The sequence below is a fragment of the Protobothrops mucrosquamatus genome, unplaced genomic scaffold, assembly GCF_001527695.2.
Source record: "Protobothrops mucrosquamatus isolate PMUCROS unplaced genomic scaffold, P.Mucros_1.0 scaffold_134, whole genome shotgun sequence".
Taxonomy (NCBI): Eukaryota; Metazoa; Chordata; class Lepidosauria; order Squamata; family Viperidae; genus Protobothrops; species Protobothrops mucrosquamatus.
Genome location: NW_015386210.1, coordinates 574,926 through 589,479, shown reverse-complemented (window position 1 = coordinate 589,479; position 14,554 = coordinate 574,926). Strand labels below are relative to the sequence as shown.

Below are 14,554 nucleotides of genomic sequence, written 5' to 3'. Positions count from 1 at the left end.
GAGATGAGGCTCTTTTGTTTGCGGTCGCACTATAGCGCCATTTAATTTCACTTACATAACGTGAACTAAACTTATGCGCGGGCGATACAAATAGTATATTTTCAGAAATTTAAATTGTCACAGGGAATTTTATGAAAACCTAATGAAAATGTTTTTAAATAATGCTATGAAAATTTTTTAAAAAGTCAATTAAATTTTTTAAAAAAGGAAAGTGCTTCAGTATCAGACAAAACCCCTACTGCCCACCATGAAAGCTGGAACGCCCACTAGTGGGCAGTAGGGACCAGGTTGACTACCACTGCTCTAAATCATGTAGAAATTTATAGGTACAGATCAGAACTTTAAACCACATCCAAAAGCAAACTGACAACTATAGCTTGCAAAATAGGAGTGTTACATAAGAAGTACATCCTCCACTGCCTATACTGCTGCATTCCAAACCATTCTGGGTGGTTTTCAAAGAAAGTCGCATGTAGAACATGTTGCAGTAGTCAAGCCATCAGTGACCAGGGTTTTAGTGACTGTCTGAATGGACTCCTGATATAGGAAATGAAAATGGAAAACTGGAAAAGCAGATAAAACGGTGTAAACAACTTCCTAGCCATAGCAGCCAGGAAGCCATTTATTTATTGAGAAGGAGCTGTTTTGGAAGACCCCCAAATTGCACACCACTCTTACATGATAGAATATCCCCTGATTTTGGTGGCCCAACATTCACAATCCCTCCATCTTTGCAGGATTTAGTCAGAAACAGATTATTCCTATCTAGACCTGCACAGCCTTAAAGCATTGGTGAAGAAAAGGTCAAAAAGCCTCCTCCCTAAAAACCTAGACTTTGTAGGGAATTATTATTTGCAGACATTTTCCAAATGGTTATCAATGCATAAGAAGTAGTGGAAACAGCTTAGTAAAACCCTCAGAATATGCTTGCTCTTAAATTAGTCAGGGAACAAGGTGACTGCATGAACAGGGAATCTAGAGGTCACAAGTACAGGCAATACATGATTATGCTGAAATATATATATAACTTTTGTAGATATGACAAAGGCAATAGCTTGGAAAAAGAGGAACTGGGGAGGCAATGTACTAATTATGGCATAGTGTATTACGATACTGGAAATTAGGGGCAAATGTTCTGATTGTTATTATGCAATGCAAATGTAAGCTAAACAATATTAATAAATATTGATAAGGTCATAGGATGACTTAAGAGGGGTTAGTTTAAAATGGTTGGCTTAAGATGGGCTTATGGAGAAGTACATATAAAAACTGTATTACTGAAGGTGTGGCCTTTGCACAGGCCTACTGGGAATAATCCCCCCTTGTCCTTTTTTCTGCATAGAATAAAGCTTTTGCAAATCTCCACCTTGGTGTGTTGGTTTCATTGGACATTACACACCAGGCAAAACCAGTTTGGGACAAAACCTCAACACTTGGCTGGCTCAGGGTGAAAAAGATATAACTTGGTACTATCAGGAAAATGATGTTGTACTTAAGGTAACACAACTTTAAAATTGTACACAAAAAATAACTTTAGATTTAGGAATCTCAACCTCCTTCTATAATATTAATAGTTTAAGAACTTCACAATTACCGTAATTATCAATATTGTCCATACTATTTTTGCAAAATATCATGAAAAACTCACTAGCAATAGGAAATAAGTTAAGCTAATAATGTTCTCTTGTGTTCATGAAGTCCAAAAGAATGATTTGCCAGCAATCTTAAGGACTGTAAGAGTTTGTATATATATATATATTTGGCAACACATTCCAAATGTGGGAAAAGCAATAAATTGTATTAAAAACAGGAGTCATGGGATATTCAGTATGCTAAATAGCTTTCTGCTTTTCAATATCTACTTTAAACCAATGGAAGAAATCATCAAGAAATTTGGAGTTTTTTTAGATAGATAACCTTTATTGTCATTTTTTACTATGGGCACAATGGCACACATTAAAAATGAAATTTAGTTGCTTCTCAAAGTGTACACATATGTAACAAACATTTAAACATACTATATACAACATATGTATAGACCCACACCCTTACATATAAGTAACATATAAATATTAATCACTGAGTTGAGTATTATTAGTATGAGATTGCTACTGGATTGGCCTTGCCTATTCAGATATTGTTGGTTTGAGTTAATTTTGAACAGTACACTGGCTTTTGTGCTTTCTTCTAAATTCAACATTGGAAGTCTCTCTTACTTCTGGCAATCATGATCCATCAGTATATTTGAGGTTACTTCCAACAATTTTCAATTTCTGTTCTATTCTACTCTATTTCTTTTCCAGCACTTCTCATTACAGGCAGTTGTCAACTTACGACTGGTCACTTACTGAGTGTTTGAACTCACAACGGATCTCACTGTGGCTAAATAATAATAATAATAATAATAATAATAATAATAATAATAATAATAATAATAATAATAATAATAACAACAACAAAACAACAACAATAATAATAATAATAATAAAGTTGGAAGGGACCTTGGAGGTCATCTGGAAGGGACCTTGGAGGTCATCTAGTCAAACCCCCTGCTCATGCAGGAAACCCTATACCATTTCAGACAAATGGCTGTCCAGTCTCTTCTTAAAAACTTCCTGTGTTGGAGCATTCACCGCTTCTGGAGGCAGGTTGTTCCACTGGTTAATTGTTCTAACCGTCAGGAAGTTTCTCCTTAGTTCTAGGTTGTTTCTCTCCTTGATTAGTTTCCATCTGTTGCTTCTTGTCATGGATTCAAAGATTTGACAGTTGCCCCCACCAGTTAGGTGACCACACTCCAGATGTTCAGCAACTGGGCTGCATTTATAACTGTTTGCAGGGTCCCATGATCACATGACTGTGTTTTGTGATGGTTTTGCAATAACTCAGCAGGTTTTGGCAAAACAGTGTCCATAAGAAATCTTTCATTTGCTTAGCAGCCAGGGTATTCATTAATAACTGCAGCAAAAAATAGTCTTAAATGTAGTAGGTTATGTGGATGCCCTGATTTATGACTGGGCAAGCTTCATTATAGTCTTGACTATTCTTCATCAAATTTAAATAAGGAGAAAACATCAACCTTGGCACCCTTTCTAATTCTGAACCATGCAGAACATAGAATAATAGGTTTGGAAGAAATCGATGAGACCTTCTAATTCAACCCTCTGCTCAAGCAGGGAATATTATACCATTCTGGATTAATGGCTGCCCAGTCTCTTCTTGAAAACCTCCACAACTTCTAGAGATAAAATGGGAGGGGACCTCGGTGCTAGATTGGGCCCCTATAACCACACTCTCTACACAGCACAAATCATCATCATCATTCTATTGTCTATCCACTGCAGGATGAAGGCCTCTTCCACATGTTTTTAACACAAACACAAATATCCCTTCAAATCCTGAAGCTGATGGATTCTTCACCAGCTGTTCAAAAGATCAGAAATCAAACTTTATTGCTCTTTGCCTGGCTCAAGCAGTCTTCACAGAACATAGAATAATAGGGTTGGAAGGAATCTTGGAAGTCTTCTAGTCCAGGGCTTTTCAACCTTTTCACCCATTGTACCACTTTTAGGATAAGGCAATATCCGAGTACACCAGTCGCCCAGCAAGGTGTCAAAAACTTGACCAAAAAAAAAAAAAGGAAAAAAATGATAAAGTACAGGTAGTCCTCGACTTACAACAACTTGCTTAGTGACTGTTCGAAGTTACAACGGCACTGAAAAAAGCAAATTATGACCATTTTTCAAACTTAATGCTGTTGCAGCATCCTCAGGATCATGTGATTTACATTTGGATGCTTGGCAACCGATTCATACTTATGACGGTCACAGTGTCCCAGGGTCATGTGATCACCTTTTGCAACTTTTTGACAAGTGAAGTCAATGGCCAGGGGGCATGGCCAGCTCATCACTCAGGTTGCGGGGTGCCTATGGGGAATGCGGGCGGGGATGTGGGGGGGATCTGTGAGTCTCTGGTGAAGGGGGATGGGACAGGCATGGGCACCTTCCTTTCCTCCCTCTCTCCCTCCCATTGTCCCTTCCTTCCTTCTTTCCTTCCTTTCTTCCTTCCCTCCCTTTGTCCCTTCCTCCTTCCCTCCCTCCATTCTATTGTCCCTCCCTTCCTTCCTTTCCTTCCTCCTCTCTTTGTCCCTTCCTTCCCCACCTCCCTCCCATTGTCCAGCGCTACGGGAGCAGGGAGGGCATAAAAGAGCCCGGAGGAGGCAATTGGAGTTTGGCCGCCGCTGCCACCACCGCCACTGTTGCTGAGCCAGACAGTTGCACGACAGCGGCTGCTGCGGTTCCTGCCCGCTGCTTCTCCTTGGCTGTTGTTGTGGCTCCGTCTTGTGAGCCCCTCTTATCGGAGGAAGAAGGCTCCGAACATGAAGGAGAGGAGATGGCTAGGCCTCCCTCTCCAGGACCCTCCTCTTTGGCAATGCCTCAGGTGTCTTCCGACGGAGAAGAGATTGACCAGGAGCCAGGTGGTTCAGAGATTGGCCAGGAGCCCGGTGTGTCTCAGATTGGCCAGNGCTATAAAAGGGTGGTGGTGGCCATTTGGACCTCTGTGACGGACAAAAGCTGAATCTCTGGCAAAGTAGCGTGCTGTGGTATTGTTTTTGTTTCTGGGTGTTTGGAGATAAAAGGTCTTGGCAGGCAGCTACGGAGCTGCTGCCAAGTTTCTTATCTGTGAAGTGGTGTCTGGAGAAGTCTTTAAACCCTCGGCTGGCTCTTTGGGTGTGTGGGTCGGAACGGGGACAGAACAGCTGTTTCCTCTGAAAAGGAGCAGCAGTCGCGCTCGGTGCAGCCAGGAGCCCAGCACAGCCGCTGTTCGTCCGCAGGGGGAGGAGAGCACAAGCAGCAGAGGAGCGCACCGGGGCGGGGAAAGAGCCGCGGCTGCCGGACTCCCTCTGGTGCGTTGCGCGCGGCCGCAGCCAGAGAAAAGCAGCGAGCAGGTAAGCGGCTCATTCATTGCTGCAGCCGCAGCCCGGAGCTACGCGTAGCCCTGGGCATTTCTTTTACAGACATGGCGGAGCCTCAGCACCAGGCTGGACCCCGGGAGGCTCCTCAGCGTCGAGCCGAAATGCAGCTGTAGCTGCAGCAGCTCCAGCCCCTCCCCGGGTGCAAAGGGGCGCTTTTCGGGCTCCAGCCCCATCACTGCACTAACCTGCGGGCAAAAACGGGCCTTGCTCTCCGGACGAGAGCCGAGCCAAGCAACAGGAGGGCAGCCATGAGAGTGGTGGGAAGAGCGGGCAGGGCTTTGCCGGGGAGGGTTGCCTCAGGCCCTCTAACGGTGGTTGGAGTGACGACACGCAGCTGCCAATCCCGCCCTCCTCAGCTTGCCCATTCTTATTCCCCCCCTCCCAAAAGGCGGTGCTGTAAACTTTACAGCTTTCTGCAAGCAAATGAGATGAGCAGGAGCATGAGATCGGCGTTTCTGAGCATACGCTGATTCGTGCTCCTGCCCATCTTGCTCGCTTGCCGGTGCCCACAATCTGCCCGGCCTCCCCTCTGCCTGCTTTGTGCAGCTCCTCCTGGGCCCCCGCGCCAGCTGTTAACCCTCCCGCCACCATGCAGTGTAAGCTTGGCGCCCCTGCCCCCGCCCAGATGCCCTCGCCTCCCCCAAGCATTTTTTACTCATCTGCTTTCAGCTGTACTCCCTTTCTCCTTTTGCTTCTCTGCCTTCGTTTGCTTCTCTGCCTTCTCCACATGTTTGTGGGTAAAAAAGAAAAAAAAGTTCCATGAGACTTTCAAACTTTTCGCGAGAAGTTAGAAAGTCTCATGGAACTTTTTTTTTTGTCTCACAAACACATGAAGGCTGAGTAGAACAGGAGAAAAGGAATGCTGTTAAAAGCAGGTGAGTAAAAAAAATGCTTGGGGGAGGTGAGGGGATCTAGGTGGGGGCGGGGGGGACCCAGGCAATGCATTACGCAGCTCCAGTGGAATCTCCACTGAAGACTGCTTGAGGCTGCCTGCTACCCCTAAGGCCGCTGCCAATCAGCTGGAGCTACGCGCTTTGATTCTGGGCTCTCAGTAGGACCCAGGCAACGTGCAGTTCCAGCTGACTTTGCCACAAGCCTGTGCGGTGCTGCTGCCGCTTCACCTCATCCACTTTTACATTTTTTTTAATATTTGTTTTTACATTTTGTTTACATTTTTTTACTTTTTCAACCCATCCTACGCATACCACCAGCCAGGTGCTTGCGTACCACCGGTGGTACGTGTACCACCGGTTGAAAAGCCCTGTTCTAGTCCAAGCCCATGGAAGGAGATCCTATATTATTCTGGACAAATATCTTTCCAGTCCCTTCTTGAAAACCTCCAGTGATGGAGCTCTCACAACTTCGTTCCACTGACTGTTCTCATTGTCAGGAAATTTCTCATTGTGTTCTCGACTGGATCTCTCTTTAATGAACTTACACCCATTATTTCGTATCTTGCCTTCAGGTGCTTTGGAGAACAGGCTAAACCCTTTCTCTATGACAGCACCTCAAGTACTAGAAGATTGCTATCGTATTACCCCTAGTTCTTCTCCTCATTAAACTAGACATATGTAGTTCCAGCAGCCATTCATCATAGAGTTTAGCCTCCAGACCCCTTATCCTCTTTGTTGTTCTTCTCTGCATTGTTTCTTAGGGTCTCAGTCAAGTTTCTTCTATTGTGGACATAATATTCCAAATATGGTCCCCCACCAGTGCAGAATAAAGCGATACTATTACTTCACACAATCTTGCAACTCTCTGTCTGTTAATGCAACCTAAGACTGCATTAACTTTTTTGGCAGCTGCAACTCACTGCTGGCTCATACTTAGTGGTGATCTACTAGAACAATAGATCCCTTTCAGAGTTGTCACTGTTAAGTCAGGTACCACCTATTCTATGTGTAGGAACTTACTTTTCTCAACACCGAATAGCATTTTGTTGGCTAGGGCCAGTGTTCAAGTCTGTCAAGATCCTTTTGAATCTTGAGTCTATCATCTAAAATATTGGCTATTCTCCCCAGTTTGGTCTGCAAATTTGATGAGTTCCTGAGTTCTATCCCCTTATTTAGATCATTTACGAAAATGGTGGTAAGTACTGAGTTAGAACTTTAGAGGAACTCCACTGTTTACTTCTTTCCATGTAGATGTAATTCCATTGAAGACTGCCTGCTGAGTGCAATTGGTCAACCAATTACAAACCCATCTGGTGGTGGTATACTCTATCCCATATTGTTTTAATTTACCAAGAAGATGGCTGTAGTTTGTCAAATATCTTACTGAAATCTAAATGAACTATGTCCACAGAATATATAGTTTCCACTAATATATAGTTGCTCATTCCATTCCAATTGTTGAGATTTCAATGAATACATCATAAAAGGCACTCAAATCACCTTATAGAAGATTAGATCTAGAAAGAACTATTCAGGCTTTACTGTATCAATAATTAAAATATCAGTTACATTTTATAATATCAGTCAAGTCTGAGAAGCATATCAACAATTGTAAGGACTTAATATTTCATTACAGCAACTACTTGGAGCTGTTGGACTGTTCATTTATTTGTTTGCCTGATATATATCCTGCCTTTGCTCTAAGATCTCAAGAGGCTTCCATGGTATTCTTATTCCAATAAATAAGATGGTGATCTTATTTATTGCCACAATAATAATACAAGCTACGAAATAGGTAAAACACAAAAAGTGTCACATGCCAAAAAATTCATATGAGCTGAAATAATTGAATGCTTACCTTTGCATCTACTTCTGGATCATCAAAAAATCCCTCTGGTAAGGCCTCTGCAGTGTTTTCTCTTCTGAAATGTTAAGGTAATAATTAATACTTACCTCAAAGTACTATTTAAACTGAAAATAAGAGTAAGTAAACCTAATAATACTTAAGATATTTAATGACAGTTGAATAAGAACCAAAAAAGTCATCTTAAAATACAATACAAGTAGTCTTTGCTTAATGACCAGTCATTTCATGACCATTTGAAATTAGAAATTAGACCCCTATAAGTTATTTATGATCTGTCCTTGAAGTTTCGGCTGCAATCATATGATCACATTCAGATGTCTAGCAACCATCTGGCTGCATTGTCCCACAGTAACATGACTGCAATATGCAATGTTTTTTGCTGGTTTCTGATGTTTTTTGCTGGTTTCCAACAAAAAATGCCCATTGAAAAAATGATTTGCTTAATGACCATATGATTTGCTTAACAACCATGATGACTCCCTTTATGATTGTTATAAAAATGGTATTAAAATCCTTAATGACTGCAACAACTTACAACTAAAATTCCTGGCTCAGATATAATTCTTAAGTGACAAGTACCTGAAATATTAACATTCATTTTATAATTATTCATATATTATAAAGTTTAGTTATTCAAAGCCTTAATATCAATTTAAGAAAATTCTCTTAATCAGAATCCTGAAATCTGTATGTTCCCAAATCTTAAGTATCTAAAGTATTTTAATATTTTAATTTTTTTAAAACATTTTAATACTTGTAATATTTTAAAGTATTTAAGTTATATGCCTTCAATCCTGAGAAACTGGAAATCTTTCCAGATGTCAAGGAATGGAAATATGTGATCCATTTTGGAAAAGGCAATTATTTTGTACCACCCAAGGAGGCAGCAATATGTATTAATTATGGCACAAAATCTGTGATTTCTTAAAATATCTTGCATTGTTCATATTGTATTAATAAATTCATTGTAAGCAAGTGACTATTCATAAGTATATATTTTTCTTTTCTCCAGTTTGTATTTTTAGCTTGTACTTTCCATTTTTTTAAATTCCTTTTTTTAATATTAAGGAATATTTTATCACAAAAAGTAAAACTATTAATCAGGATCAAAAAGTTTTGTACCATGTTTTCTTATGAAATGAAAATTACTAACATTTTATATTATTTTGTGCTTCAAAGCCTAAATTATATACATTTATTGCATAATACTGCATAATGATATTTTTATTCAAGTTTCTATTTCAATTCCCAAAATACAATCATGGAAATCTTATCATTATTCAGGATTGTTTTATACCTGTCTTTCTGAAAAATTGTAACCCCCCATGTGAACTAACCAGAAACTTCTAAAACTTTAGAAGTTGATAACAAAAGTTACCCAAGAGAATTAAATGTGTAGCGTTTCCTCCTCAGAGGCCGCAAAAGCCCAGGCCCTCCCAGCCCCGTCCCCCTTCGTCAAGCCCTGCCGTAGTGTTCTCTAGGGGTTGGTAAGATGTCTCTTCCAGCTGGAGCTCATGCAGAGTTAGGAGGTAGCAGGCTCTTGTCGTCAAGGAGGGGCTCCCAGGAACGAAAATAACCAGCCCCGATAGTCAATGCTATGATGGTATCCAACAGCCCAAGGCCGTTATAGCAGCAATAATTAAGGATTCCTCAGCGGTTGTTCAGAGTCAAGTGGGATGGAGGAAAATCAGCCAGGGTCCAGACGGTAGTAGAAACAACAGTCAGTGTGCTATAGCAATAGCTTGCCCCCCAGGGCAACTCCCCCACAAAGTCTAAAACTTGTGCCAGCAACAATAGTCACAGTCCAATAGCCTCCAGGCTTCGCAGCAACAGTAGCCACCCCCAGTCTCTCCTCTCCTTCTGTTGCTCCTTCTCAGTCAGGTCTCGGCGTCAAAACGCTCCCCCCCCTTTATCTTTATTGTTAAAATCCGAGGCTAGGAGCCTCAGCCAACTCCTTTCTACACACTCCCCCTTGCCTCCGTTTAAAATATCCTCCTTACGGAGAAAAGCAAATAAAACTTCCACTCCCTCTTTACCTTCACCTGACGAACTGCAACAGCCACCCCGTCCCTTTCCTTTCCTTCCCTTTTTTATCTTTTTCTTCGGCCCAGGCTTTGGGTGTGGCTGGGACAGCAGTAGCTGTCCCAATCTCTCCCTTCCCAACCGAGCTCCTGCAAACACTCTCAGACAGCCCCGCTACAAATGCTTGGAAAAATAGTTGTACCATGGTTGTAAGATCAAAACCACAATTCTGAATATAAGCTAGTATGATAGAAACCTGGTTTGGTTTCTTTAAATGAAAAGTATGGAAAAGTATGAAACCCAATGAGAGAAATAAAAATACAAAGCAATCAGAAATCTCTCCAACAAAAATAACTCATATTCTGTATGTTGATTTCCACATATAGACATTACTGTACACTTACAAAGCCAACTCACTGAAATATTCCATCTATTGACTGGAAACACAGTCTCATTTTTGACAAATTTTAAAAATAATATTCAATTATGGAGGACTGAGGATCCTAAGTTTTCTAACAATGATAATAGCAATAGCAAATGTATTGATATTGATATATATTATTATTTATATGAATTGTTTTGGTTATATTAAAACAAAGAATACAAAAACAGAAAATCAAAGGAATCTGATGTAAAGAACTGGTCTTAAGATTGAAAAAAAGTAAAATACTTGGGTATTACTGTAGCTAATATGAATTGTATAATTAATATTATGCATTATACATTTAGATAAATTATGTTAAGGTATGAAATTAAATTAATTAAATATCTTAAAATGGGAGAAATTACAATTGTCATAGTTGGGGAAGAATCTCTGTCATAGAATTGGTCTTTTTATTTCAAACAATTTTATTTTGGCAACTAATGCACCATTTAAGCAATGGCAGAAAGATATATTTAGGTTTGTATGGGAAGGAAAAAATCCAAAGGTTAAATACAAAGTCCTTGAAGATGCAGGAGGATTAGCATTGCCTGATTTGAAGTTGTATTTTGCAACCTACTATTTAGTTTGGATGAAAATAGGTACTGCTGAGAAATAAAAGAATTTTAGAACTGGAAAAACATGATCTGAGATTTTGATGGCATGGTATTTTATGGTATGATAAAGGTTAATATGGATTTTAAAAATCACTTTTAAAAAGGAGTGCCATCTTGCTCGAAAATGTCTTCATGGGTCTCATGAAGAATTTTATAGGAAAAAAACAGCAGGTAAACAGATGATTAACTTAGAACAAGAGCATGGAGAATATAAGATGAAACAAAGAGCAAATGTTGCAGAGGGATTTAGTTTTCAATGTTATTGAAATGTAACAATGTTACTGTTATTGTTAACGTATTAACAATAAGTTAATAAATTAACTTTATTATTAACGTGTTAATAACAAATTAACCTATTTTAATAATAAATTAACAATAAATAAAATAATTATGTATTAATAAATAATAAATTAACTTATTAGCAGTATTATTAACAATTGTTAATAATGTCAAATTAACAATACTGTTAAAATATGCACAGTTAAGAAAAATATACAAAGTAGGCAATAGGACATTTGGAATGAAGCAGCAGAAAGTTGAAGTTGAATCATGTATAAATGATAAACATAATTGCTAAACTTTTGCTGAAATATGAAATGGAGAAAGAACAAGAACGATCGTATGGCTAATAAGCTAAGAATGTTGGTTATAACATTGTTGGAACAGTGGGAAAACATATGGCTGAAAGAATTGAAATTCATACTGTTAAAATAAAAGAGAATATGTGTAGCTCAGGATTGAACTTTGAAATTTTGAGGGCTTTCTGTACTGGGTTGTTTGCTTGCAGATGTTTCATTACCCCACTAGGTAACATCATGAGTGTAAGTGAGTTTGGGGTTTACTCCTGTTTATATACAGTAGCTTGCCCTGGCAGTGTAGAAGTGCAATTTTCTGTTGGTAGTTCCTTGATTATGGAATTTTCTGCTTGCTTGTTTGTCTGTCTGGTGTTAATTTCTGCTTATCTAGGTATTTCAGAAAATGATGTGTTCTAGTCTTTTTTATTTCCTTTCCTTAGCCTTCTTGAATGGTGGGTAAAATAACCAGGTGTAAGAATTTGAAACAACCTATAACCCAAATCATTGCATATACAGTATGAGTCCATTACGAAATGAATGACATTTGTATGGACTTAGACCAGCACAAAGGCTAACAAAAACAAGCAATATATGAAACAAACATTGCCATATCTTCAGCCACAAATCTGATATGTCTAGATCAGGGATCCCGAACCTCCAGTTTGTGGCCCACTACCGGGCCATGGCCTATTTACAACTGGGCTATGGGATGAAACTGCATTATTTGGTTTTATTATAATTGTTGTTATTATTAATCATCACACAGTCAGCCAGATGTTCAGACTGGATTTGGCATTTTGGTAAGGACCTGGGATAGGCAGATCTGGATGTCTGATGGTGTTACAGATATCATCGTAGGATGGAAACTGTCCCTAGCAAAGCCACCTTTTGCAACTGACTGATGGAAAATTTGTCAATGCCAATCCTGTTCAAGTGGTGCTCCAGTTGTTTTGGGATTGCACCCAAGGCACCTATTACTATCGGTACTGCCCTTGCTTTCCTTTGACACAGTCGTTCTATTTATAGGTCTTTGTATTTTGTTATTTTCTCCAGTTCTTTCTCTTCTATTCTGCTGTCTATTATTGTTATTGTTGTTGTTGACATTTGTTGCAAGCAAGTTCATTCTGAACCTTAACTTTCCTGACTTCATGTCTGCAGGTTCTGGCTATTTGCTGACATTAGGCTTTAATTATTCTTTTCACTTCTTATACTTGTCTTTTTTGTCTTTTTTATCACAGAGTTCTTTGTGCAGCCAGCCATGCTAATTTCTTTAGGGATTTCTTATTTTTCTTCTTCAGTAGTAATGTGCTAGACTGGGCTTTTATAATCTCATCTTTCAAAGTTTCCCAGGGTTTTTGGCTTGCTTTCTCCTTGAGGGTTTCCATCCATGAAATCTTTCCCAAACATTAAGTTTGCTCAACAAACTAAGTTCGTTAAAATCCAAGATACTACTTTGATTTGTTCTATTGCTTGTTCTTGCATTATGTTGCATTCCACTAATGCCTGGTCACTCTTCCCAAGATTCTTGTAATTTCAACCCCTTCTTTTCTTTATTAGTGAGAATTAAGTCCAATATGCCTGATCTTCTAATTCCCTTCTCTACCTTTCGGAGACAAAGTTGTCTGCCAAGTTTGTCACAAATCTGTTTGATCTTCCACTAGGTGCAGAGTTTGTCTCCCAGTTGATGTCAGGGTAGTTAAAGTTCCCTGTTACTATTGTGATTTGCTTCCTACATACTTTAATTAACTGATTAGCAAAAAGTTCATATATTTCCTCTGTTTGGTTGGCAATATTTTTCTTGTTTCCTTTTATATTGACTTACACATATTCAAGATAGTTATCTCTAGTGTTCTGCTATTATTTCTGTAGAGATTTGTAATATGTAGCACAACTCCATCTCCTATTTGGTTTATTTCTTTCAAACAATTTAAATCCTTCTAACTACATATCCCATTCATGTGCTTTATCCACCAAGTTTTGGTAATGGCAACAATGCTATCTGCCTTCGTGTACTTGCTTTTCAAGTTCACCCTGTTTGTTCCTCATACTTTGTGTGTTAATATATAGGCATTTCAGTACTTTTTGGTTACATTACCTATTTTGTTTTCTTCTGTTTCACTTCTTTCTTAGCACTTGATTGAACTGAGGTTTGTGATTAGAATTATCTACTAATACATCTCCTTCTCCATCCAGTTTTAGTTTAAAGCCCTTCAAATAAGATGAGTCAGTTGGTTTCTTCCCAGTTCTTGTGAGGTGTAACCCTTCCCTGTTGAAGATCATGGTCTAAGAATCCTAAATTCTTTCAACAGCACCATCCCTTACGTTAATGGTTTACTTCAATGGTTCTTCATTCTCTCACTGAATACCTACCTTTCATGGGGAGTATAGAAAAGTACCTGTGCCACCATCTATTTGGCTTTCATGCCTGGCTATAATCTCTTGATATTTTGCCAGATTTTATCTTATCATTTCTCCGCCTATTAGAACGAGGAGAGATAATAATCTGTGGGATTAATTATTTAAATAAATTCCTCAATCATGTCTTTGATAGTTGCTCCTGAGAGATAGCTAATAATTCTGCAAATTGATAGTTCAATTCCCATGAGCATGAATCACCTATCAACTTCCTTTCTTAAGGAAGTCTGTTTTGATTTTTTTTTCTAGACTTGATATGCTAGGTTTATCTCTTCTCCAGATGCCTGCACATTGTCTTCCAATGGGATGTTATTAAATTGATTGTTTAGCTCCAGGGGGGTTAAATTTAGTCGACTGGATTTGTTTTCTTTTTCTTCTATGGATGACATGCCACCATCAGTCTATCTCTAAAGGTTCATTTTCTGTGTTGGTTAAAGGTACATTTTCTGCCTTAGTTAATAGTTCCATACTGCTCAGTTTGGTTACAGTTTTCTTCTTTTAATTGCAGTTTCTCATTTTGCTGTTTGAGTCTCAGAGTAACTATACTTGTCTCTAGACCTTTTGATTTTTCCTCTAGACCAGGGGTAGTCAACCTTTTTATACCTACCGCCCACTTTTGTATCTCTGTTAGTAGTAAAATTTTCTAACCGCCCACCGGTTCCACAGTAATGGTGATTTATAAAGTAGGGAAGTAACTTTACTTTATAAAATTTATAAAGCAGAGTTACAGCAAGTTAAAGCATATAATAATAATTACTTACCAAATACTTTA

General features: G+C 39.0%; 1 protein-coding gene across 1 annotated transcript in view; it reads right to left on the bottom strand.

Annotated features, from left to right (window-relative positions):
• Positions 1-14,554, bottom strand: part of ZNF830 (zinc finger protein 830) — a 60,556-nt gene that overhangs the window by 27,784 nt on the left and 18,218 nt on the right. The window contains exon 4 of the mRNA XM_015818220.1: positions 7,724-7,787. Coding sequence (XP_015673706.1) covers positions 7,724-7,787 — 64 coding nt within the window. The remainder of the gene's footprint in view (positions 1-7,723; positions 7,788-14,554) is intronic.